Below are 26453 nucleotides of genomic sequence, written 5' to 3'. Positions count from 1 at the left end.
ACAAACCCCCAGAACACCAGACACAGCCCCTGTACCCCAGGGTCAGTCCCTGAACCCCTGTCACAGCCTCTGAACCCCAGACACAGCCTCTGAATCCCAGACACAGCCTCTGAACCCCAGACGCAGCCCCTGAAACCCAGACACAACCTCTGAACCCCAGGCACAGACTCTGAAGCCCAGACACAGCCCCTGAACCCCGGACACAGGCCCTGAATCTCAGACACAGCCCCTGAACCCCAAACACAGCCCCTGAATGCCAGATGTAGCCTCTGAACCCCAGACACAGCCCCTGAACACCAGGCACAACCTCTGAACCCCAGACACAGCCTCTGAAACCCAGACACAGCCTCTGAAACCCAGACACAGCCTCTGAACCCCAGACACAGACTCTGAACCCCAGACACAGCCCCTGAATCTCAGACACAGCCCCTGAAACCCAGACACAGACTCTGAACCCCAGACACAGACTCTGAACCCCAGACACAGCCTCTGAACCCCAGACACAGCCTCTGAAACCCAGACACAACCTCTGAACCCCAGACAAACCCTCAGAAACCCAGACACAGCCTCTGAACCCCAGACACAGCCTCTGAAACCCCGACACAACCTCTGAACCCCAGACAAACTCCCAGAACACCAGACACAGCCCCTGTACCCCAGGGTCAGTCCATGAACCCCTGTCACAGCCTCTGAACCCCAGACACAGCCTCTGAATCCCAGACACAACCTCTGAACCCCAGACGCAGCCCCTGAAACCCAGACACAACCTCTGAACCCCAGGCACAGCCCCTGAAGCCCAGACACAGCCCCTGAACCCCGGACACAGGCCCTGAATCCCAGACACAGACTCTGAAGCCCAGGCAAAGACTCTGAACCCCAGGCACAGCCTCTGAAACCCAGACACAACCTCTGAACCCCAGACACAGCCCCTGAACCCCAGACACAGCCCCTGAACCCCAGACACAGCCTCTGAACGCCAGACACAGACTCGGAACCCCAGGCACAGCCTCTGAACCCCAGACACAGTCTCTGAACCCCAGACACAGTCTCTGAACCCCAGGCACAGCCCCTGAATTCCAGATGCAACCCCTAAACCCCAGACACAGCCTCTGAAACCCCGACACAACCTCTGAACCCCAGACAAACCCCCAGAACACCAGACACAGCCCCTGAACCCCAGGGTCAGTCCCTGAACCCCTGTCACAGCCTCTGAACCCCAGACACAGCCCCTGAATCCCAGACACAACCTCTGAACCCCAGACGCAGCCCCTGAAACCCAGACACAGCCTCTGAACCCCAGGCACAGACTCTGAAGCCCAGACACAGCCCCTGAACCCCGGACACAGGCCCTGAATCTCAGACACAGCCCCTGAAACCCAGACACAGACTCTGAACCCCAGACGCAGCCCCTGAAACCCAGACACAGACTCTGAACCTCAGACACAGACTCTGAACCCCAGACACAGCCTCTGAACCCCAGACAAACCCTCAGAAACCCAGACACAGTCCCTGAACCCCGGACACAACCTCTGAACCCCAGACACAGGCCCTGAATCTCAGACACAGACTCTGAACCCCAGACACAGACTCTGAACCCCAGACACAGCCACTTAACCCCAGACACAGCCCCTGAATCCCAGATGCAGCCTCTGAACCCCAGACACAACCCCTGAACCCCAGGCACAGCCCCTGAACCCCAGACACAACCCCTGAACCCCAGACACAGCCCCTGAACCCCAGACACAGCCCCTGAACCCCTGACACAGCCCCTGAACCCCAGACACAGCCCCTGACCCCCAGACACAGCCCCTGAACCCCAGGCACAGCCTCAGAAACCCAGACACAGCCTCTGAACCCCAGACACAGCCACTTAACCCCAGACACAGCCTCTGAAACCCAGACACAACCTCTGAACCCCAGACAAACCCTCAGAAACCCAGACACAGCCTCTGAACCCCAGACACAGTCTCTGAAACCCAGACGCAGCCCCTGAACCCCAGACACAGCCCCTGAACCCCAGAAACAACCTCTGAACCCCAGACACAGTCCCTGAACCCCAGACACAGCCTCTGAACCCCAGACACAGCCCCTGAACCCCAGACACAGCCCCTGAACCCCAGAAACAACCTCTGATACCCAGACACAACCCCTGAACCCCAGGCACAATCCCTGAACCCCAGACACAGCCTCAGATACCCAGACGCAGCCTCTGAACCCCAAGGACAGCCTCTGACCCCAAACACAGCCACTTAACCCCAGACACAGCCCCTGAACCCCAGGCACAGCCCCTGAATCCCAGACACAACCTCTGAACCTCAGACGCAGCCCCTGAACCCCAGACACAGACTCTGAAGCCCAGGCAAAGACTCTGAACCCCAGGCACAGCCTCTGAAACCCAGACACAACCTCTGAACCCCAGACACAGCCCCTGAACCCCAGGCACAGCCCCTGAATTCCAGATGCAACCCCTAAACCCCAGACACAGCCTCTGAAACCCCGACACAACCTCTGAACCCCAGACAAACCCCCAGAACACCAGACACAGCCCCTGAACCCCAGGGTCAGTCCCTGAACCCCTGTCACAGCCTCTGAACCCCAGACACAGCCCCTGAATCCCAGACACAACCTCTGAACCCCAGACGCAGCCCCTGAAACCCAGACACAACCTCTGAACCCCAGGCACAGACTCTGAAGCCCAGACACAGCCCCTGAACCCCAGACACAGGCCCTGAATCCCAGCCACAACCTCTGAACACCTAACGCAGCCCCTGAACCCCGGACACAACCTCTGAACCCCAGACACAGGCCCTGAATCTCAGACACAGACTCTGAACCCCAGACACAGACTCTGAACCCCAGACACAGCCACTTAACCCCAGACGCAGCCCCTGAATCCCAGATGCAGCCTCTGAACCCCAGACACAACCCCTGAACCCCAGGCACAGCCCCTGAACCCCAGACACAGCCCCTGAACCCTAGACACAGCCCCTGAACCCCTGACACAGCCCCTGAACCCCAGACACAGCCCCTGACCCCCAGACACAGCCCCTGAACCCCAGGCACAGCCTCAGAAACCCAGACACAGCCTCTGAACCCCAGACACAGCCACTTAACCCCAGACACAGGCCCTGAATCCCAGACACAACCTCTGAACACCTAACGCAGCCCCTGAACCCCGGACACAGCCACTGTACCCCAGACACAGACTCTGAACCCCAGGCACAGCCTCTGAACCCCAGGCACAGCCTCTGAACCCCAGACACAGACTCTGAACCCCAGGCACAGCCTCTGAACCCCAGACACAGCCACTGAACCCCAGACACAGACTCTGAACCCCTGGCGCAGCCCCTGAAACCCAGACACAGCCTCTGAACCCCAGAAACAACCCCTGAACCCCAGACACAGCATCAGAAACCCAGACACAGCCTCTGAAGCCCAGACACAGCCACTTAACCCCAGACACAGCCTCTGAACCCCAGACACAGACCCTGAACCACAAACACAGCCACTTAACCCCAGACACAGTCTCTGAAACCCAGGGACAGACTCGGAACCCCAGACACAGCCCCTGAAACCCAGACACAGCCCCTGAACCACAAACACAGCCACTTAACCCCAGACACAGTCTCTGAACCCCAGACACAACCCCTGAACCCCAGACACAGCCCCTGAACCCCAGACACAGCCCCTGAACCCCTGTCACAGCCTCTGAACCCCAGACACAGTCCCTGAACCCCAGGGTCAGTCACTGAACCCCAGTCACAGCCTCTGAACCCCAGACACAGCCTCTGAATCCCAGACACAGCCTCTGAACCCCAGACACAACCCCTGAATCTCAGACACAGACTCGGAACCCCAGGCACAGCCTCAGAAACCCAGACACAGCCTCCGAACCCCAAACACAGCCACTTAACCCCAGACACAGGCCCTGAATCTCAGACACAACCTCTGAACACCTAACACAGCCCCTGAACCCCGGACACAGCCACTGAACCCCAGACACAGACTCTGAACCCCTGGCGCAGCCCTAGAATCCCAGATGCAGCCCCTGAACCCCGGACACAGCCAATTAACCCCAGACACAGACTCTGAACCCCAGACACAACCCCTGAACACCAGACACAGCCTCTGAACCCCAGACACAGCCTCTGAACCCCAGACACAGCCTCTGAACCCCAGACACAACCCCTGAACCCCAGACACAGCCTCTGAACCCCAGACACAACCCCTGAACCCCAGACACAGCCTCTGAACCCCAGACACAACCCCTGAACCCCAGACACAACCCCGAACCCCAGACACAGCCTCTGAACCCCAGGCACAATCCCTGAACCCCAGACACAGCCTCTGAACCCCAGACACAGTCTCTGAACCCCAGGCACAATCCCTGAACCCCAGACACAGCCTCTGAACCCCAGACACAACCTCTGAACCCCAGGCACAGCCTCTGAACCCCAGGCACAATCCCTGAACCCCAGACACAGCCTCTGAACCCCAGACACAGTCTCTGAACCCCAGACGCAGCCCCTGAACCCCAGACACAACCCCTGAACCCCAGACACAACCCCTGAACCCCAGGCACAGCCCCTGAACCCCAGACACAGCCCCTGAACCCCAGACACAGCCCCTGAACCCCAGACACAACCCCTGAACCCCAGGCTCAGCCCCTGACCCCCAGGCACAGCCCCTGAACCCCAGGCACAGCCTCAGAAACCCAGACACAGCCTCTGAACCCCAAACACAGCCACTTAACCCCAGACACAGGCCCTGAATCCCAGACACAACCTCTGAACACCTAACGCAGCCCCTGAACCCCGGACACAGCCACTGAACCCCAGACACAGACTCTGAACCCCTGGCGCAGCCCTAGAATCCCAGATGCAGCCCCTGAACCCCGGACACAGCCAAGTAAACCCAGACGCAGCCCCTGAACCCCATACACAGCCTCTGAACCCCAGACACTGCCCCTGAATCCCAGATGCAGCCTCTGAACCCCAGACACAACCCCTGAACCCCAGACACAGCCTCTGAACCCCAGACACAACCCCTGAACCCCAGGCACAGCCCCTGAACCCCAGGCACAGTCCCTGAACCCCAGGCACAGTCCCTGGACCCCAGACACAGCCTCTGAAACCCAGGCACAGTCTCTGAACCCCAGACGCAGCCCCTGAGTCCCAGATGCAGCCTCTAAACCCCAAGCACAGCCCCTGAACCTCAGACACAGCCCCTGAACCCCAGACACAGCCCCTGAATCCGAGACACAGCCCCTGAACCCCAGACACAGCCCCTGAACCCCAGGCACAACCCCTGAACCCCAGGCACAGCCCCTGAACCCCAGGCACAGCCCCTGAACCCCAGACACAGCCCCTGAACCCCAGACACAGCCCCTGAACCCCAGGGTCAGTCCCTGAACCCCAGACACAGCCTCTGAAACCCAGACACAACCCCTGAACCCCAGACACAGCCCCTGAACCCCAGGGTCAGTCCCTGAACCTCAGGGTCAGTCCCTGAACCTCAGGGTCAGTCCCTGAACCCCTGTCACAGCCTCTGAACCCCAGACGCAGCCCCTGAAACCCAGACACAACACCTAGACCCCAGACACAACCCCTGAACCCCAGACACAGCCTCCGAACCCCAGGCACAGCCCCTGAACCCCAGGGTCAGTCCCTGAACCCCTGTCACAGCCTCTGAACCCCAGGCACAACCCCTGAATCTCAGACACAGACTCTGAACCCCAGACACAGCCACTGAACCCCAGACACAGGCACTGAATCTCAGACACAGCCTCTGAACCCCAGACACAGCCACTGAACCCCAGACACAGGCACTGAATCTCAGACACAGACTCTGAACCCCAGACACAGACTCTGAACCCCTGGCGCAGCCCCTGAAACCCAGATGCAGCCCCTGAACCCCGGACACAGCCACTTAACCCCAGACGCAGTCTCCGAACCCCAGACGCAGCCCCTCCCAGATGCAGCCCCTGAAATCCGGACACAGCCTCTGAACCCCAGGCACAGCCCCTGAACCCCAAACACAGCCACTTAACCCCAGACACTGCCCCTGAATCCCAAACACAGCCACTTAACCCCAGACACAGCCCCTGAACCCCAAACACAGCCACTTAACCCCAGACACTGCCCCTGAATCCCAGACGTATCCCCTGAATCCCAGATGCTGCCCCTGAACACAAGACACAGTCTCTGAACCCCGGACACAGCCTCTGAACCCCAGACACAGCCTCTGAACCACAAACACAGCCACTTAGCCCCAGACGCAGCCCCTGAAACCCAGGGACAGACTCGGAACCCCAGACACAGCCCCTGAACCCCAGACACAGCCTCTGAACCCCAGACACAGCCCCTGAACCCAAGACACAGACCCTGAACCCCAGTCACAGCCTCTGAACCCCAGACACAGCCTCTGAACCCCAGACACAGCCTCTGAACCCCAGACACAGCCTCTGAACCCCAGACACAGACTCTGAACCCCAGACACAGACTCGGAAACCCAGACACAACCCCTGAATCCCAGACGCAGCCCCTGAATTCCAGATGCAACCCCTAAACCCCAGACACAGCCTCTGAAACCCCGACACAACCTCTGAACCACAGACAAACCCCCAGAACCCCAGACACAGCCCCTGAACCCAAGACACAGCCCCTGAACCTCAGACACAACCTCAGAATCCCAGATGCAGCCTCTGAACCCCAGACACAGCCCCTGAACCCCAGACACAGCCCCTGAACCCCAGACAATCCCCCAGAACCCCAGACACAGCCCCTGAACCCCAGACACAACCCCGAACCCCAGACACAGCCTCTGAACCCCAGGCACAATCCCTGAACCCCAGACACAGCCTCTGAACCCCAGACACAGTCTCTGAACCCCAGGCACAATCCCTGAACCCCAGACACAGCCTCTGAACCCCAGACACAACCTCTGAACCCCAGGCACAGCCTCTGAACCCCAGGCACAATCCCTGAACCCCAGACACAGCCTCTGAACCCCAGACACAGTCTCTGAACCCCAGACGCAGCCCCTGAACCCCAGACACAACCCCTGAACCCCAGACACAACCCCTGAACCCCAGGCACAGCCCCTGAACCCCAGACACAGCCCCTGAACCCCAGACACAGCCCCTGAACCCCAGACACAACCCCTGAACCCCAGGCGCAGCCCCTGACCCCCAGGCACAGCCCCTGAACCCCAGGCACAGCCTCAGAAACCCAGACACAGCCTCTGAACCCCAAACACAGCCACTTAACCCCAGACACAGGCCCTGAATCCCAGACACAACCTCTGAACACCTAACGCAGCCCCTGAACCCCGGACACAGCCACTGAACCCCAGACACAGACTCTGAACCCCTGGCGCAGCCCTAGAATCCCAGATGCAGCCCCTGAACCCCGGACACAGCCAAGTAAACCCAGACGCAGCCCCTGAACCCCATACACAGCCTCTGAACCCCAGACACTGCCCCTGAATCCCAGATGCAGCCTCTGAACCCCAGACACAACCCCTGAACCCCAGACACAGCCTCTGAACCCCAGACACAACCCCTGAACCCCAGGCACAGCCCCTGAACCCCAGGCACAGTCCCTGAACCCCAGGCACAGTCCCTGGACCCCAGACACAGCCTCTGAAACCCAGGCACAGTCTCTGAACCCCAGACGCAGCCCCTGAGTCCCAGATGCAGCCTCTAAACCCCAAGCACAGCCCCTGAACCTCAGACACAGCCCCTGAACCCCAGACACAGCCCCTGAATCCGAGACACAGCCCCTGAACCCCAGACACAGCCCCTGAACCCCAGGCACAACCCCTGAACCCCAGGCACAGCCCCTGAACCCCAGGCACAGCCCCTGAACCCCAGACACAGCCCCTGAACCCCAGACACAGCCCCTGAACCCCAGGGTCAGTCCCTGAACCCCAGACACAGCCTCTGAAACCCAGACACAACCCCTGAACCCCAGACACAGCCCCTGAACCCCAGGGTCAGTCCCTGAACCTCAGGGTCAGTCCCTGAACCTCAGGGTCAGTCCCTGAACCCCTGTCACAGCCTCTGAACCCCAGACGCAGCCCCTGAAACCCAGACACAACACCTAGACCCCAGACACAACCCCTGAACCCCAGACACAGCCTCCGAACCCCAGGCACAGCCCCTGAACCCCAGGGTCAGTCCCTGAACCCCTGTCACAGCCTCTGAACCCCAGGCACAACCCCTGAATCTCAGACACAGACTCTGAACCCCAGACACAGCCACTGAACCCCAGACACAGGCACTGAATCTCAGACACAGCCTCTGAACCCCAGACACAGCCACTGAACCCCAGACACAGGCACTGAATCTCAGACACAGACTCTGAACCCCAGACACAGACTCTGAACCCCTGGCGCAGCCCCTGAAACCCAGATGCAGCCCCTGAACCCCGGACACAGCCACTTAACCCCAGACGCAGTCTCCGAACCCCAGACGCAGCCCCTCCCAGATGCAGCCCCTGAAATCCGGACACAGCCTCTGAACCCCAGGCACAGCCCCTGAACCCCAAACACAGCCACTTAACCCCAGACACTGCCCCTGAATCCCAAACACAGCCACTTAACCCCAGACACAGCCCCTGAACCCCAAACACAGCCACTTAACCCCAGACACTGCCCCTGAATCCCAGACGTATCCCCTGAATCCCAGATGCTGCCCCTGAACACAAGACACAGTCTCTGAACCCCGGACACAGCCTCTGAACCCCAGACACAGCCTCTGAACCACAAACACAGCCACTTAGCCCCAGACGCAGCCCCTGAAACCCAGGGACAGACTCGGAACCCCAGACACAGCCCCTGAACCCCAGACACAGCCTCTGAACCCCAGACACAGCCCCTGAACCCCAGACACAGCCCCTGAACCCCAGTCACAGCCTCTGAACCCCAGACACAGCCTCTGAACCCCAGACACAGCCTCTGAACCCCAGACACAGCCTCTGAACCCCAGACACAGACTCTGAACCCCAGACACAGACTCGGAAACCCAGACACAACCCCTGAATCCCAGACGCAGCCCCTGAATTCCAGATGCAACCCCTAAACCCCAGACACAGCCTCTGAAACCCCGACACAACCTCTGAACCACAGACAAACCCCCAGAACCCCAGACACAGCCCCTGAACCCAAGACACAGCCCCTGAACCTCAGACACAACCTCAGAATCCCAGATGCAGCCTCTGAACCCCAGACACAGCCCCTGAACCCCAGACACAGCCCCTGAACCCCAGACAATCCCCCAGAACCCCAGACACAGCCCCTGAACCCCAGACACAGCCCCTGAACCCCAGACACAGCCTCAGAATCCCAAACACAGCCCCTGAACCCCAGACACAGCCCCTGAACCCCAGACACAGCCCCTGAACCCCAGACACAGCCCCTGAACCCCAGGCACAGCCCCTGAACCCCAGACACAGACCCTGAACCCCTGTCACAGCCTCAGAATCCCAGATGCAGCCTCTGAACCCCAGACACAGCCCCTGAACCCCAGACACAGCCCCTGAACCCCAGACAATCCCCCAGAACCCCAGACACAGCCCCTGAACCCCAGACACAGCCTCAGAATCCCAGACACAGCCCCTGAACCCCAGACACAGCCCCTGAACCCCAGACAATCCCCCAGAACCCCAGACACAGCCCCTGAACCCCAGACACAGCCCCTGAACCCCAGACACAGCCCCTGAACCCCAAACACAGCCACTTAACCCCAGACACTGCCCCTGAATCCCAGACGCATCCCCTGAATCCCAGATGCAGCCCCTGAACACAAGACACAGTCTCTGAACCGCGGACACAGCCTCTGAACCCCAGACACAGCCTCTGAACCACAAACACAGCCACTTAGCCCCAGACGCAGCCCCTGAAACCCAGGGACAGACTCGGAACCCCAGACACAGCCCCTGAACCCCAGACACAGCCTCTGAACCCCAGACACAGCCCCTGAACCCCAGACACAGCCCCTGAACCCCAGTCACAGCCTCTGAACCCCAGACACAGCCTCTGAACCCCAGACACAGCCTCTGAACCCCAGACACAGACTCTGAACCCCAGACACAGACTCGGAACCCCAGACACAACCCCTGAATCCCAGACACAATCTCTGAACCCCAGACGCAGCCCCTGAATTCCAGATGCAACCCCTAAACCCCAGACACAGCCTCTGAAACCCCGACACAACCTCTGAACCCCAGACAAACCCCCAGAACCCCAGACACAGCCCCTGAACCCGAGACACAGCCCCTGAACCTCAGACACAACCTCAGAATCCCAGACGCAGCCTCTGAACCCCAGACACAGCCCCTGAACCCCAGACACAGCCCCTGAACCCCAGACACAGCCCCTGAACCCCAGACAATCCCCCAGAACCCCAGACACTGCCCCTGAACCCCAGACACTGCCCCTGAACCCCAGACACAGCCTCAGAATCCCAGACACAGCCCCTGAACCCCAGACACAGCCCCTGAACCCCAGACACAGCCCCTGAACCCCAGGCACAGCCCCTGAACCCCTGTCACAGCCTCAGAATCCCAGATGCAGCCTCTGAACCCCAGACACAGCCCCTGAACCCCAGACACAGCTCCTGAACCCCAGACAATCCCCCAGAACCCCAGACACAGCCCCTGAACCCCAGACACAGCCTCAGAATCCCAGACACAGCCCCTGAACCCCAGACACAGCCCCTGAACCCCAGACACAGCTCCTGAACCCCAGACAATCCCCCAGAACCCCAGACACAGCCCCTGAACCCCAGACACAGCCCCTGAACCCCAGACACAGCCCCTGAACCCCAGACACAGCGATGCACCTGTCAACACTCAGCCTGATTATATAATAATTTCCAGAATCATTTGATTATTGAGAAACCGTTTTCTGTTTTTGTGCTTTCTCAGTTTCACTTCTACCAGTTGTGTGAAATTGATGGAACATCACGTTTTACATTTATTACATTTCAGAAATGACGGGTAATTTGAAATCTCTCTGAACTCAGCGATTTCTCACCAACATAAATCCTTTACATCACTAAAATAAGCAAACTGCAGCAGTTGTTCAGGGAATGAACCTGAGACTGAACCACACTGTCTAGCTTCAACCTCTCAGCTCAGCTCGGTCGGTGCACTTAGGGATGAGGAGTGTGTGTGTGAGTGTGTGTGTGTTTGGGGAGGGGTGAAAGTGTGTGTGTGGGGGCACAGTGGGTTAGTGGAGGTAAGTAAATGTGTGTGGGGGTTAGTGGTGAGTGAGTGGGTATGTGTGAGGTGGGGTAGGGTGTGTGTGTCTCTGTGTATGTGTGAGTGTGTGGGTTTGTGTGTTTGCGTGTGAGTGGGAGTGAGTGACTGTATTTGTGGGTGTGAGTGGGTGTGTGTGGTGTGGAATAGGGGTGTGTGTATATGTTTGGTGGGGGAGGTGCTAGGTGCGTTTGTGTGTGTGGAGGGTCATGAGGAATAGGGTAGGGATGTTGGATGAGGACAGAATTGGGATTTCTGTGAAGCTCCTTTGGCTGAATAGCCTGTCAATTCACTCTGTGAGAGACAGTCTTGGGCCAGAGGACTGAACAGTGGAATTCATTTCAAAGGAAAATTAGATGGGGATAAATCTGGTTGGGGTTAAATCAGGCTGGGGTAAATTGGGGGAGCATATCAGAGGATAAAGAGGGTAGGGGTAAATCAGTGGCGTGTAAATCAGATGGGGATGAATCTAGTTGTAGTTAGATCGGGTGGGGATTAAATTGGGCGGGGGTTAAATCAGGCCAAAGCAATACCAGGGGATAAATCAGACAGGGGGGCAATTTGGAGGGGTAAATTGGTGGGAGGGTATGATAAATGTGTCATTTGTGCCACCACCAGTGCTGAGTGACACTGGGACCCTGTGAAGACAGTGTCGAATTTCCTTGTTACATTGGGCTATGTGTTCAGACATGCGAGTATCAGTAGGAATGTTTCAGACTGCATGGTGAGTGACAGCTGTCTCCATACACGTGACTGACAGTGTTCCCATTCCTTCACCTCTGTCACAGAGGAATGTTTCAGAGAATTGCCTGGTCCCCATGGATTTCTCAGGATGTACGGGCCGAGTGATTGAGAATCCAAAGGAAGCCTTGTCAGTGGCAGAGGAGGAGGCACACGCTTGGAGGGTATGGATCCCGGTCACAGGGTCTCTGCTGCAAGCTGTTCAGGTGTTTGACAGATATTTCTGATGGGGAAGAAGAATTGCTTGGGTCATAAAATGATACAGCACAGAAGGAGGCCATTCAGCCCATCGTGCCTGTGCCGGCTCTTTGGAGAGCTTTCCAATTAGCCTTCAATACACCACCTCCTGTCCTCCACCCCTGCTCATTTCTCATATCCTGCAAGTTTCTTTCCTTTCAAGTATTTCTCAGGTTATTATTTATCCTTTTGAACGTTACTGTTGAATCTGCTTCCACTGCCCTTTCAGGCAGCGCATTCCAGAGCACAGCAACTTGCTGAATAAGATATATTTTTATTTCCTCTCTACTTCTTTTACCAATTATCTTAAATCTGTGTAAATTGGGGGAGTATATCAGAGGATAAATCGGGTAGGGGTAAATCAGTGGCGTGTAAATCAGATGGGGATGAATCTAGTTGTAGTTAGATCGGGTGGGGATTAAATTGGGCGGGGGTTAAATCAGGCCAGAGCAATACCAGGGGATAAATCAGACAGGGGGCAGTTTGGGGGGGTAAATTGGTGGGAGGAAACTAGAAACCATTTCTTCTTATTTACTCTATCAAAATTGTTCATGGTTTTGAATCCCAATATTAAATCTCCTTTAAACCTTCTCCACTCAGATGAGAACAATCCAGATTCTCCAGCCTATTTACATAACAGATGTCACTCTAGTCAATCTCCTCTGCATGTTTCTGGGGCCTTGACAACCTCCCTAACTGTGCTACCCAGGCCTAACCAATATTTTATAAAAGTTCTTCATAATTTCCTTGCTTTTGTATTCTGTGCCTCTATTAATAAAGCCAAGGATTTCCTGTGCTTTTTTATCAAGCTTCTGAACCTGCCATTTTCAACTGTTTGTGTACATAAACCCGCACATGTCTCTCTTCTTGCATCGCCTGTAAAATTGTCTATTTGAGCTACAGCCAAGTCATCTCAACAGCAACATGTATTCAAATGGCACCTTTAATATAGTAAAATGTCACAAGCCATTTCAAGAAGTGCTAACCAAAAAAAAATTGACACTGATTCACTTGAGGAGCTATTAGCACAGGTGATCAAAAACTTAGTCAAAGAGGTAGACTTTTTTAGAAGCAGTCCATATCCGTATGCAGCAAGACCTAGACAACATTCAGGCTTTGGGTGGTAAGTGGAAAGTAACATTACCCCATACAAGTGTCAGGTAAGAGAATCTAACCACCTCCCCTCAACATTCAATGGCATTACCAGTGCTGAATCCCCCACTATCAACATCCTGGGTGTTACCATTGACTAGAAACTGAACTAGATTAGCCATATAAATACTGTGGCTACAAGAGCAGGTTAGAGGCTAGGAATCCAGCGGCGAGTAACTCACCTCCTGACTCCCCAAATCCTGTCCACCATCTACAAAGCACAAGTCAGGAATGTGTTGGATTACTCCCCACTTGCCTGGATGAGTGCTCAAGAAGCTCAACACTGAAGAAGCTTGACATCGTCCAAGACAAAGCAGCCTGCTTGATTGACTCCACATCCACAAATGTTCACTCCCTCCACTGCTGACACAGTAGCAGCAGTGTGTACCATCAACAAGATGCACTGCAGGAATTCACCAAGGCTCCTTAGACAGCACCTTCCAAACCAATGACCGCTACCACTTAGAAGGACAAGGGTAGCAGATAGATGGGAACACCGCCACCTGGAAATTCCCCCCCAGTCACTCACCATCCTGACTTGGAAATATATCGCCGTTCCTTCACTGTCGCTGGGTCAAAATCCTGGAACTCCCTCCCTAACAGCACTGTGGGTGTACCTACACCACATGGACTGCAGCGGTTCAAGAAGGCAGCTCACCACCACCTTCTCAAGGGCAATTAGGAATGAGTAATAAATGCTGGCCCAGCCAGCGAAGCCCACATCCTGTGAATGAACTTTAAAAATCTGCTCAGGGCTGGAGATGAACTTGCAGTGGTGATTGGGGGGGGGGATCCGGTTGTTGTGGTCCATGTAGGTACTAAAAACATAAGTAGAACTAGGAAAGAGGCTATGCATAGAGGGTATGAGGAAATAGGTACTAAATTAAAAAGCAAAAACTCAAAAGTTGTAATCTCTGGATTCTTAACTGAGCCGCAAATTGGCATAGGGTAAATAAAATTATAGAGATGAACACGTGGTTCAAAGACTGGTGTGGGAGAAGTGGGTTCCGGTTTGCAGGACACTGGCACCAATACTGGGGAAAGTGGGGGCTGTACTGTTGGGACAGTCTACGCCTGAACCGTGATGGGATCAGTGTTCTTGCAAACCACATAACAAGGGAAGTAAGTAGCGGGGGCAAGGGATCAGATATGGAAAGATGTGGTATATCAAAGAGTAGAGACCAGGTAAGAGAGAAGCATAGTAATATGGGAAATGAAGGCCGGAGAATGGCAGGAAGGGACAGAGAGAAAAAAACCTAAGAATGCATCAAGAATCAAGACTAGGGGCAGGATTTTCCCCCCGTTGGGGGTGGGGAGGTTGAAGTGTGGGTGCACAGAGGGGGCCATTTTACAAGGGTGAGCCAATTAAGGCCAGTCCAGCGTGAGGTCCGCATGGATGTGTTGTGGTCACCCTGTGCGGGGGGTGGTGGGGGGGGTGGTGAAGCCCTAAACCTGAGAGTGCGCTCCTTTGCACATGCACACGAAAGAGTGCACTCATCCCCCTGAGGCTAAGTGCTGCCTCAGGGAGATCGGCTCCACTGTACAAATTATTAAAAATAGAAAAAAAACTCCCTGACATGTCCCCTCATGACACTGTCACATTAGTTAGGACGTGGCCATAACTTTTTTAAAAACTTTAATAACATTTTTTAAAACCGCCCATGGATGAGGTTTCATGCTTATTCTAATTCCCACCGGGGGGCTCCTGGCCTCCCCACCAGCCTTAAGGTTGGACGGGCAGGTCCATTAATTATTTCAATGACTCTGCCAATGGTCTCAATTGGCCATTGAGAGGTCAGTGGGCGCTCAGCTGATTTTGCTGAGACCCTGCCTACCTGAAAATTTAAATGGGGTGCGGTGATGTCGGGAGTTCCACCCGATGTCACTGCGCGTCATTTTACATGTCAGCAAGCAGCCCCCCCCACCCCCCACTCGCCGACAGGAAAATCCTGCCCTAGATGTGACAAAGATAACAAAAATGCTAAACTATCTGAATTCATAACAAAGTAAATGAATTGGTAGCACACTAAAGTCAATAGATATGATCTGATAGCCATTATGGAAACGTGCTTGTAGGATGACAAGGATTGGGTCCTGAATATTGAGACGTATATGACCTTCAAGAAGAATAGAAAGCTAGGTAAAGATGTTGGGGTAGCACTGTTAATCAAGATGGCATGTGTGCAATAGTTAGAGATGACCTTGGTTCAGCGGGTCAGGATGTGGAATCAGTTTGGGTGGAGATGAGGAATAGTAGGAGAAAGAAATGAGAGTGGTCTACAGCCCCCTAACAGTATCCACAATGTAGGACAAAATATACAAGAAGAAATATTGGGTGCTTGTGATAAAGAAACAGCAATAATCATGGGTGACTTTAATCTACATATAAACTTAAAAAATCAGATTGGCAGTGGTAGCCTGGATGAGGGGCTCATAGAATGCTTTCGAGATAGTTTCTTAGAGCAGCACATTCTGGAACCAAGCAGTGAGCAGTGTAATGTGACAGGATTAATTAATGACCTAATTTAATGACCTGGTATTGTGTAATGTGACAGGATTAATTAATGACCTAACAGTAAAGACACCCCTAGGTAGCAGTGACCACAGTATGATTTCTGTAAGTCAGGAGGTGGAAGGGACAGAGGAACTTGGTGAAATTACTATCACTAGGGAAGCAGTACTGAGCAAACTGATGGAGTTGCGGTCTGACAAGTCTCTAGGTCCAGATAGACTTCATCCTAAGGTCTTAAAAGAGGTGGCTAAAGAGTTAGTGGATGCATTGGAGTTAATTTTCCAAAATTGCCTAGATTCTGGAAAGGATCCATCAGACTATTCAAGGAGGGAGGCAGAAAACAGGAAACTATAGGCCAGTTAGCTTGATGTCTGTCATGGGCAAAGTGTTAGAGATGATCATTAAAGTGCTTATAGCTGGGCACTTAGAAAAACACAAGGTAGTCGGGAAGAGTCAGCATGGTTTTATGAAAGCATGCACTGGTTGCTTCCGTGTTTATTAAAGTTCTTTGAAGGAGTAACGTGCTGTGGATAAAGGGGAGCCTGTAGATGTGCTGTACTTGGATTTCCAGAAGGCATTTGATAAGGTGCCACATCAAAGGTTATTGCGGAAAATAAAAGCGCATAGTGTAGGGGGTAACATATTAGCTGGATGTAGGATTGTCTGGCAGAAAACAGAGATTACGCATAAATGGATCTTTGTCTGATTGGGAGGATGTGACGAGTGGAGTCCCACAGGGATCTGTGCTGGGGCCTCAACATTTTACAATTCACATCAATTACTAATATGAGGGGAGCGAAGGCATGGTAGCTAAATTTACAGATGACACAAAGGTAGGAAAATATATTCTGAAGAAGACATAAGGAGTTTGCAGACAGATATAAATAAGTTGAGTGAGTGGGCAAAAATCTAGCAGACGGAGTATAATGTGGGAAAATGTGAAGTTGTTCACTTTGGCAGGAAGAATAAAAAAGCAGAATATTACTTAAACAGAGAATGACTGCAGAATTCCAAGGTGCAGAGGGATTTAGGTATTCTCATGCATGAGTCACATAAAGTTAGTATGCAGGAGCAAGTAATCAAGAAGGCTAATGGAATGTTATCCTTTATTACCAGAGGGGTTGAACATAAAAGTAAGGATCTTATGCTTCAGTTATACAGGGCATTGGTGAGACCACACCTTGAGTACTGTGTGCAGTTTGGTCTCCTTATTTAAGGAAGAGTGTAAATGCATTGGAGGCGGTTCAGAGGAGGTTTACAAGATTGATACCTGGAATGAGCGGGTGGTCTGTTGAGGAAAGGTTGGACAGACTGGGCTTGTTTCCACTGAAGCTTAGAAGAGTGAGGGGTGACTTGATTGAAGTATATAAGAGCCTCGAATGTTATTAACAAGGTGGATGGAGAAAGGATGTTTCCTCTTGTGGGTAAGTCCAGAACTAGGGGGCACTGTTGTAAAATTAGGGGTCACCCTTTTAGGACAGAGATGAGGAGAATTTTTTTCCCTCAGAGGGTTGCGAGACTTTGGAATTCTCTGCCTCCGAAGGCAGTGGAGGTGGGGGTCGCTGAATATTTTTAAGGCGGAGGTAGATAGATTCTTGTTAGGCAAGGGAATCAAAGGTTATCCGGGGTAGATGGGAATGTAGAACTCGAAACACAAACAGATCAGCCATGATTTTATTGAATGATGAAGCACGCTTGAGGGGCTGAATGGTCTACTCCTGCTCCTATTTCAAATGTTTATATATTCATAACATAGAGTTACCTCACCAGCATACACTGGTTGCTTCAGTGTTTATGACAGCAGCCCCTCATATGGCCAATCAGTTGTTCAGCAGAAATGGGGAGAGGCGGGCAGAATATGTTTGGGCATCAGGAGTGGGATCGAGTTTGTAGTAATGCCTGAAGCTCAGTATCTGGGCTCCCACAGGAAGAGCAATTACTAATGTATGCAGGCATGACTCTGTGTGAACACCCTGAACTCTCCCCACACCCTACAGTGCTTTTCTCATTATTTATGGCTTGAATCTCTCCAGGCTAATATCAAATGCTTCAGATATCAGGCAGGAACTTCAATACAAGGAGCACTGATCCCAGGGGGTTTACACTGTATCGATACAGAGTAACACTGATCCCGGGGGTTTACACTGTATTGATACAGAGTAACACTGATCCCAGGGGGTTTACACTGTATCGATACAGAGTAACACTGATCCCAGGGGGTTTACACTGTATCGATACAGAGTAACACTGATCCCAGGGGGTTTACACTGTATCGATACAGAGTAACACTGATCCCGGGGGTTTACACTGTATTGATACAGAGTAACACTGATCCCAGGGGGTTTACACTGTATCGATACAGAGTAACACTGATCCCGGGGGTTTACACTGTATTGATACAGAGTAACACTGATCCCAGGGGGTTTACACTGTATCGATACAGAGTAACACTAATCCCAATTTAGATCCAAGTCAAGTTTCTATTTCACCTGTCTGCAACTATATATATTTTCTTGCAAACCAATGTTGTTCTTTGTTTCTGCAGAAGAAGGGAGCTCAGAGGCACAGCTTACCCAGCCCCTGCCAAGGCTCAATACTCAGTGCAGGTGAGTTACCTACAGGTAAACGCCTCTGAGCAGAAATGGATAGAAGCATAAAATTACAGAGAGATATCAGTTGATTCAATGAATGAAAAAAATCTGTGGCAAATGAATATTAATGAAGCCAAGTATGGGGTTATCCTAATAGGACCTAAGAAGAATAGAACAGAGACTTTCTAGGTGGTGAAAACTAGAGACAGTGGAGATCCAAAGAGACTTAAATGTCTGTCCTATATCAATTCATTGTCTGTGGAACATGTTCCTTATTTATTTTACCAAAACCCTTCATGATTTTGAACATACTGTTAAATCTTTTAGCCTTCTCTGCTCTAAGGAGAACAATCCTAGTTTCTCCAGTCTTTCTAAATAACTGAAGTCCCTCATCCCTGGTACTATTCTGGTAAATCTCCTTTGCACCTTCTCTAAGTGAGTAATTTTATTAATAAACTGATACAGCAAAATAAAAGTTCTCCGAAATGAAGTTGAGTCTTTCTGATAATTCGTGCGAAACCAAACAGTAGCAACGAAACCTGATTTCCATGGGTGTGAAACTGCAAACCAGCCAGTTGTCCCAGGCTGCAAAAAAGCACTTGTTCATTTCAACTCATAAACCACAAAGAGTTAGAGCTAAAAATCCCAAAAATAAACCTGTCCATAGGAGCAGGAGGAAGCCATTCAACCCCCAAAATCTGTTCCTCCATTCAGTTAGATCCCTGCTGATCTGCATCTTAGCTCCATATAACCACCTGTGTTCCATAAGCAACTATATAACAAAAAACTATCAGGCTCAGTATTGAAATTTTCAATTGATTCACAGGTTCAATAGCTTTTATGGGGTGAGAAAGTCCCTGCTAGGGGTAACATTGAATGGCTTACTCTCCTCCCTTCAACATTAACCCGTCTATAAGGAGAGTTCAGATCAGAAAGTCATTACCAATGGAAAGGCCTGTGCTTAAGTGACTGGGGTAGGGTCTACTCTGGGTTGATTGTACAGTGCCTGTACGTGGAGTGCGTTTGGTACGCTGAATGGCCTTTACTGGTCAGCGCTGTCCAGAGTCCAAGAAATTACTTGTTTTTAACCAGGGTCATTTCATCCACAGAATTGTGGGAGGTTCTGCTTGTTAAAGGCCTTGATTTCTCTCCCTCTCTGTGTCTCCTCTCTCTCTCTCCCTTTTTTTGCTTCCTGTCACCCTCTCTCTCTGTGTGTGTCTCTCTCTCTCCCTCCCTCTTTCTCTTATATTGCAATCTCTCTCTCTGTATCTCTCTCTTTCTCTCTCTCTCTCCTTCTCTCTGTCCCCCTTCATCTCACTCCCTCTCTCTGTCTCTCTCTCTGCCTCTCCCTCCCACTTTCACTCTCTGTCTTTTTCACTCCCAGTCTCTTTCATTCTCTGCCTCTCTTTCTCTGTATCTCTCTCTCTCTTGTTCTGTCTCTCTCTCTCTCTGTCTGTCTCTCCCTCTGTCTCTCTCTCTCTCTCTGCCCCTCTCTTTCTTTTTCTCTCCCTCTCACTCGCTCTCTCTGTCTCCCTGTCTCTCTCTCTCTCTGCCTATGTCTTGCCCTCTCTCTCTCTCTGCCCCCCTCCCTCTTACTCACTCTTCCTAGAACTAGAGACCACTGTTTAAAAATAAGGGGTCGCCCATTTAAAACAGAGATTAGGAGAATTTCTTTTCTCTCAGAGGGCTGGGAGTTCTTGGAACTCTCTTCCTCAAAAGGGAGTGGAAGCAGAGTCTGAATATTTTTAAAGAGGTAGATAGATTCTTGATTAACAAGGGGCTGAAAGGTTATCGGTGTGGGCAGGAATGTGGGGTTGAGGTTACAATCAGATCAGCCATGGTCTAGTTGAATGGGGGAGCAGGCTCGAGGGGCTGAGTGGCCTACTCCTGCTCCTAACTCATATGCTCTTCTTCCTCTCCCTGTCTCTATCTCTGTCTCTTTCTCTGTCCCAATCCCACTCTCTGTCTCTCTGTTCCTCTCTCTCCCTCCTTCTGTTTTCATCTCTTTTCTCTTTCTGTCCATCTGTCTCTCTTCCTCTTTCTGTCACTGTCTCTCTGTTTTTGTCTCTCTGCTTGTCTCTCCCTCTCTCTACCTCTCTCTCTCTGTCTATTCCTAGTTCTCTGTCACTGCCTGTCTGTCTCCCTTTCTCTGTCTTGCTGTCTCTCTGTTTCCTGTCCTTATCTTCTCTTTCTAACCCTTTCCCTCTCTCTGTCCCTCTCTCTCTCAGTCTATCTCTGTTTCTCTGTTGTTCTCTATCTCTCTTGCTCTCTTTCCTTACTTGTGCTTATCAAGGAGGTTTTTTCCCCACCTACTCTCCAGATTACACAGATCACTTTGTAAGTGGAGAAACACTAAGAGGCGGTGTTGCAGTTATCACTTTTTTAAAATTATTATAATCAGCATTGGAGCAGAAACCCGGGAACACTCAGAGACCCATGTGATTATTGAGGACACAAAGGGACCCATGCGGGCCCATTCTCAGGTCAGGCAAATTTATTCTGGCCACCAGGGGGGGTCACTCAGGCATCAAGCTCCCACAACCTGATGTGTTCTGCAGGAATCCTGGTTCCTTGAGGGACAGTCCAGTCCCTATTTGAACGTGAGGGATGGTCCAGGTAGAGACAGGAGGAGTGAAGCTTCACAGACAGTGGGACAGATTTGCTGGCAGCAGGTTTAGTGTGGGTATATTGTGCAGATGTTTTTAGCCCTTGCCAGTTGTTGCAGCAGGGTATATACCTGCTATGAAGATGGATTAAGAGCAGAGTCTGAGGTGTAATAAGTACAATAACAGTTTCATTTATCTTGGATCTAGCAATACACAGGAGTCAGCCCTGGTTTCATGGACGGATCTCGAGGGAGGAAGCTCACAGACTGATTATCCAACATGGCCACATTGATGGGTGAGCAATGCGACTGACTTGGGGGGGGCGGGGTGGTGTGGGTGGTTTAGCCATCTCATTTCAGAGGAATTTTGCAGCGAATGAGAAAGCCCATGAACTGAGAGGGAACAAGGAATTCACGGACTGCAGATAACCAAAAGAATTGGACACAGAGAAGCCTTTACGGAGCAAACCGGCTTGGAGCTCCCTGAGTGAGTGAGCGGGGAGTACCCAGAATCCCAAGTAAACCAGCAATGGCCTGCTAGCTAGTTGGGTTAACTAGCCTCCTTCCACCATTACCAGTAACGTATGTCAGTGACTGACTCTGACTCGAGGGTCAGAGCTGAGTGCAGCTTGGCCTCAGAACCTCAAACCCAGGTGAAAGGGTGGAGCCAGAATCCCAAGCCCCAGCTCACATTGGCTTTTGGATCATTAACCCAGTCTGGGTACAGTCCTCAATGAAATCTTTGCATTGGTCTTCACAATGGAAAAGGACGATGCAGGTATAGACATCAGGGTGGAGGACTGTGAAATATTAGAGGAAATTAACATTGAGAGATAGGAGGTACTCGCAGGTTTAGCGGCCTTAAGAGTGGATAATTCTGCAGACCCAGATGAGAAAACAAAAGCAAAAATACCTAGAAAAACTCAGCAGGTCTGGCAGCATCTGCGGAGAGGAACCCAGTTAATGTTTCGAGTCCGAATGACCCTTCAATAGAACTAAGTAAAAATAGAAGAGAGGTGAAATATAAGCTGGTTTAAGGGTGGGTGGGACAAGTAGAGCTGGATAGAGGGCCAGTGATAGGTGGAGATAACTAAAAGATGTCACAGACAAAAGGACAAAGAGGTGTTGAAGGTGGTGATATTATCCAAGGAATGTGCTAATTAAGGGTAGAAAGCAGGACGAGCAAGGTACAGATAGATCTAGTGGGGGTGGGGTGGGGTGAAGGAATCAAAAAAGGCTAAAAGGTAGAGATAAAACAATGGAAAGGAAATACATTTTAAAATAATGGAAATAGGTGGGAAAAGAAAAATCTATATAAATTATTGGAAAAAAGGGGGGAATCGGAAAGTAGGTGGGGATGGAGGAGAGAGTTCATGATCTAAAGTTGTTGAATTCAATATCCAGTCCGGAAGGCTGTAAAGTGCCTAGTCGGAAGATGAGGTGTTGTTCCTCCAGTTTGTGTTGGGCTTCACTGGAACAATGCAGTAAGCCAAGGACAGACATGTGGGCAAGAGAGCAGGGTGGAGTGTTAAAATGGCAAGCGACAGGGAGGTTTGGGTCATTCTTGCGGACAGACCACAGGTGTTCCGCAAAGCGGTCGCCCAGTCTGCGTTTGGTCTCTCCAATGTAGAGGAAATTGCATTGGGAGCAGCGAAAACAGTAGACTAAGTTGAGGGAAATGCAAGTGAAATGCTGCTTTACTTGAAAGGAGTGTTTGGGCCCTTGGACGGTGAGGAGAGGGGAAGTAAAGGGGCAGGTGTTGCACCTTCTGTGGTTGCATGGGAAGGTGCCGTGGGAGGGGGTTGAGGTGTAGGGGGTGATGGAGGAGTGGACCAGGGTGTCCCGGAGGGAACGATTCCTGTGGAATGCCGACAGGGGGGATGAAGGGAAGATGTGTTTGGTGGTGGCATCATGCTGGAGTTGGCGGAAATGGAGGAGGATGATCCTTTGAATACGGAGGCTAGTGGGGTGATGAGTGAGGACAAGGGGGACCCTATCATGTTTCTGGGAGGGAGGAGAAGGTGTGAGGGCGGATGCACGGGAGATGGACTGGACACGGTTGAGGGCCCTGTCAACGACCGTGGGTGGAAATCCTTGGTTAAGGAAGAAGGAGGACATGTCAGAGGAACTGTTTTTGAAGGTAGCATCAGCGGAACAGATGCGACGGAGGCGAAGGAACTGAGAGAATGGGATGGAGTCCTTACAGGAAGCGGGATGTGAAGAGCTGTAGTCAAGGTAGCTGTGGGAGTCGGTAGGCTTATAATGGATATTGGTGGACAGTCTATCACCAGAAATTGAGACAGAAAGGTCAAGGAAGGGAAGGGAAGTGTCAGAGATGGACCACGTGAAAATGATGGAGGGGTGGAAATTGGAAGCAAAATTAATAAATTTTTCCATGTCCAGATGAGAGCAAGAAGCAGCACCGAAGTAATCATCGATGTACCGGAGAAAGAGTTGTGGGAGGGGGCCGGAGTAGGACTGGAACAAGGAATGTTCCACATACCGCATAAAGAGACAGGCATAGCTGGGGCCCATGCGGGTACCCATAGCCACACCTTTTATTTGGAGGAAGTGAGAGGAGTTGAAGGAGAAATTGTTCAGCGTGAGAACAAGTTCAGCCAGACGGAGGAGAGTAGTGGTGGATGGGGATTGTTCGGGCCTCTGTTCAAGGATGAAGCTAAGGGCCCTCAGACCATCCTGGTGGGGGATGGAGGTGTAGAGGGATTGGACGTCCATGTTGAAAAGGAGGCAGTTGGGGCCAGGGAACTGGAAATTGTTGATATGATGTAGAGTGTCAGAGGAATCACAGATGTAGGTGGGAAGGGACTGGACAAGGGGAGAGCAAATAGAGTCAAGATAGCAAGAAATGAGTTCTGTGGGGCAGGAACAGGCTGACACGATCGGTCTGCCGGGACAGTCCTGTTTGTGGATTTTGGGTAGGAGGTAGAAGCGGGCCGTCCGAGGTTGGAAGACTATCAGGTTGGAAGGAAGATCTCCAGAGGAGGTGAGGTCAGTAACAGTCCTGGAAACAATGGCTTGATGTTCCGTGGTGGGGTCATGGTCCAGGGGGAGGTAGGAGGAAGTGTCTGCAAGTTGACCCTCAGCCTCTGCAAGGTAGAGGTCAGTGCGCCAGACAACAACAGCACCACCCTTGTCAGCGGGTTTGATGACAATGTCAGGGTTGGACCTGAGAGAACGGAGTGCAGCAAGTTCAGAGAGAGACAGGTTAGAGTGGGTGAGAGGAGCAAAGAAATTGAGACGACTGGATGAGATGTATCCCAGGCTGTTGAGAGAGGCAAGGGAAGAGATATCAGAGCCCCTGGCAGTAATTTTCAAATCCTCTCTGGCCAGAGGTGAGGTGCCAGAGGACTGGAGAACTGCTAATGTTGCCCCATCACTAAAAAAGGGAGAAGGGATAGACCAGGAAATTACAGGCCAGTCAGTCTTACTTCAGTGGTGGGAAGTTACTAGAAAGAGTTCTGAAGGACAGAATGTATCTGCACTTGGAGAGACACAGATTAATGGGATAGTCAGCATGGATTTGTTAAAAGAAGGTCATGTTTGACAATTTTGATCAAATTTTTTGAGGAGGTAACCAGGAGTGTTGATGAGAGTAATGCATTTGACGTGATCCCTGAAGGTAGCGGAGCAGGTAGATAAGGTGGTTAAGAAGCCACATGGGATATTTGCTTTTATTAGCTGAGGCATAGAATACAAGAGCAGGGAGGTTATGCTGGAACTGTATAAAATGCTGATTAGGCCACAACTGAAGTACTCCGTGCAGTTCTGGTCACTACATTATAGGAAGGATGTGATTGCACTGGAGAGGGTGCAGAGGAGATTTACCAGGATGCTGCCTGGGCTGGAGGGTCTGAGCTGTGAGGAAAGATTGGATAGGCTGGGATTGTTTTCCTTGGAGCAGTGAAGTATGAGAGGGGACCTGATAGAGGTGTATAAGATTATGAGGGGCATAGATAGGGTGGTTAGGAAAGCACTTTTTCCATTAGTAGAGGGTCAATAACCAGGGGGCATAGATTTAAGGTAAGAGGTAGAAGGCTGAAGGGAGTTGAGGAGAAATCCTTTCACCCAGAGGGTGGTGGGAGTCTGGAACTCACTGCCTGAAAGGGTGGTTGAGTCAGAAACTCTCGTAACATTTAAGAAGTATTTAGATATTCACTTGTGTTGCCATAGTCTCCAGGGCTATGGGCCAAGCGCTGGAAAATGGGATTAGTGGAGTCAGATCTTTGTTGACTGGCTCAGAGATGATGGGCCAATTGGCCTCCTTCTGTGCTGTAGAGGTCTATGGGTCTATGGGAAATTCTGACACGTGTTAGTTACATTAACCGAGCTGATGGTATTTATTTCACTTATCCCCATCGCCTCCCCACCTACCCCCATCCCACCAAAACCCTGCTCACCCCTGCAGGTCTATTCTCAGATCAAGCAAATTTATTCTGGCCACCAGAGAGTCAATCAGATTGCACAGGAGTCAAGTTGAACTGTAAAATCCACCACCGAGATCATCCACACTCTTTAACATGAAAGACTTTCCTAATTACACTGTCCTGTGTCACTGACTGTATCTATCAATTCTCCACTGTTCAAATGCTGTCCCAGCCAGTTTCCCATCTTCAACCGTCTATAAATGTTGCTATATGTAACTTCATCCAAAGCTCTACTGGCCATGCCCTAACTCACAGTAAGTCCCCTTTCCCTATCGCCCCTGTACTCGCTGACCTTCATTAACACCCAATTTTAAAATTCTCATCCATGTTCCCTCCATGACTTCATCGCTCCCAATCTTTGTAATCTCCTCCAGCTCTAGAACCCTCCAAGATCACTGGGCTCCGCTAATTTGACCTTTTGAGCATCTCCAATTTTGATTGCCCCACCATTAACGATGTGCCTTCACCTGCCTGGTCCCTAAGCTCAGGAATTGCCTCCCTAAGCCCCTCTGCCTCTCTCCCTCTCCCTCCTATTTTAAATTCCTTAAATCCCACCTCTTTGACTAAACTCCTGCTATAATAACTCCTTACATGGTTTGGTGTTATATTTTGCATGCCTCCTCTGTGTAGGTAAAGTCACCAATTTTTGGTCAACACTGTTTCCAATGCCCAAAGAGCAGTTGATCTCTCTTAGATCAATTACCATTTGACTGGGATATTATGAGGTGCACCTAGAGCCCCTGCACCACAAGCACAACTGTTTCCCATATTTACCATTGGCCGTACTATTATTGCGAATATTCCATTCAAATTATTGGTGCTCAGATATTGAACAGGAAGGCAAAATGGGAATAAACAGCACAAGTTAATAAGAGTTGGAATAAAAACAGAAAATGCTGGAAAAACTCA

General features: G+C 51.6%; 1 protein-coding gene across 4 annotated transcripts in view; it reads left to right on the top strand.

Moving 5' to 3' along the window:
* LOC121269076 (growth factor receptor-bound protein 7-like) overlaps positions 1-26453 on the top strand; it is a 293792-nt gene that overhangs the window by 253134 nt on the left and 14205 nt on the right. For all 4 annotated transcript variants that reach the window (XM_041173519.1, XM_041173521.1, XM_041173520.1 and 1 more), the window contains 3 exons: positions 12050-12208; positions 18449-18509; positions 21308-21395. In XM_041173519.1, the coding sequence (XP_041029453.1) occupies positions 12050-12208; positions 18449-18509; positions 21308-21395 (308 nt within the window). The remainder of the gene's footprint in view (positions 1-12049; positions 12209-18448; positions 18510-21307; positions 21396-26453) is intronic.

This window comes from Carcharodon carcharias, chromosome 23 (genome assembly GCF_017639515.1).
Source record: "Carcharodon carcharias isolate sCarCar2 chromosome 23, sCarCar2.pri, whole genome shotgun sequence".
NCBI lineage: Eukaryota > Metazoa > Chordata > Chondrichthyes > Lamniformes > Lamnidae > Carcharodon > Carcharodon carcharias.
The sequence above is the reverse complement of the archived record's forward strand: the minus strand, read 5'-3'. Positions and strand labels throughout refer to the sequence as shown.